At 39.8% G+C, this 1,228-nt stretch overlaps 1 protein-coding gene across 1 annotated transcript in view; it reads left to right on the plus strand.

Annotated features, from left to right (window-relative positions):
- Cct2 (chaperonin containing TCP1 subunit 2) overlaps positions 1 to 1,228 on the plus strand; it is an 18,086-nt gene that overhangs the window by 5,114 nt on the left and 11,744 nt on the right. Inside the window, exon 7 of the mRNA XM_005358031.3 lies at positions 490 to 692. Coding sequence (XP_005358088.1) covers positions 490 to 692 — 203 coding nt within the window. The remainder of the gene's footprint in view (positions 1 to 489; positions 693 to 1,228) is intronic.

A 1,228-nucleotide genomic window follows, 5' to 3' on the forward strand; every position in this document is an offset into this window, starting at 1 on the left:
GCCACCATCGCCCGGCTAGTTTACTCTTATGTATATTACCAAATCTCCAGAAACGATTTCTTCTTTTGTTTTGTCAAGACTGGGTTTCTCTGTGGCTTTGGAGCCTGTCCTGGAACTTGCTCTGTAGACCAGGCTGGCCTTGAACTCAGAGATTCACCTGTCTCTGCCTCCTGAGTGCTGGGATTAAAGATGGGCGCCACCACTGCCCAGCCAGAAACGATTTCTATTTGTGCTGAGTATGTCGCACATGGTTGTTTCCCCACATTCTTGACAACATAGGATAGTCTTGCTTATTTATGCTTTTTACCCTGTTTGGCAGTTTGATGGGAAGCATGGTGTCCCATTTATTTACATGTTTCCTGATTTTGCTTACATTAGAGGTCTGGTTAGAGTCTAGTACTTAGATAAATTTTGAAAATTAAACTATGCTTAATATGTTTGAATAATTTCAATAACATGTGGGCTTTCTTTTTTGATTGGTTCCATTAGTTCTGATGAAGTCAGATTCCGGCAAGATTTAATGAATATTGCAGGAACGACATTATCCTCAAAACTCCTTACTCATCACAAGGACCACTTTACTCAATTAGCTGTAGAAGCTGTTCTCAGACTGAAGGGTTCTGGTAATCTGGAGGCCATTCATGTCATCAAGAAACTAGGTGGGAGTCTGGCAGACTCCTATTTAGATGAAGGTATGTATGTGTACCAAATACGGAAAAGATTTGGTCGGCTCCCATCCATCCCTGCTTAAAAGTTTGTCTTTAAGAACCATTCACGGTGCAGCTGTTGTTGACATTTTAATCAATTGGTAGTGTTGATAGTATTCTTCATCTTCCACACTTTATCAGCAGCATCTTAGCTTCTAGAGTTCTCACTTGGAGTCATTTGCTGTCTAATAGAGAAATGATAGCTTTACCAAAAGCTGTTTCCAGAGCTATTTTTTTTTCAAGATTACATGTATTTTTTAAGCACTGTCTGGATAAATCAAATCATTTAATTAGCAGGTTGTTGATAAAGGGGTTTTGTTTGAATAACTTTTATGACTTTTGTGTGGCATTTATCCTTTTTATTGAACGTTTTTAGACGTACATATAAGCCTTTTGCTTACATGTATGTGCACCACATGCATGACTGGTGCCCATGAGGTCAGAAGGCACCAGACTCCCTGGAACTGGAGTAAAGATGGTTGTGCACCTCGGTTTGAGTACTGAGAACCAAATCCAAGTCT

Source organism: Microtus ochrogaster, chromosome 24, assembly GCF_000317375.1.
Source record: "Microtus ochrogaster isolate Prairie Vole_2 chromosome 24, MicOch1.0, whole genome shotgun sequence".
NCBI lineage: Eukaryota > Metazoa > Chordata > Mammalia > Rodentia > Cricetidae > Microtus > Microtus ochrogaster.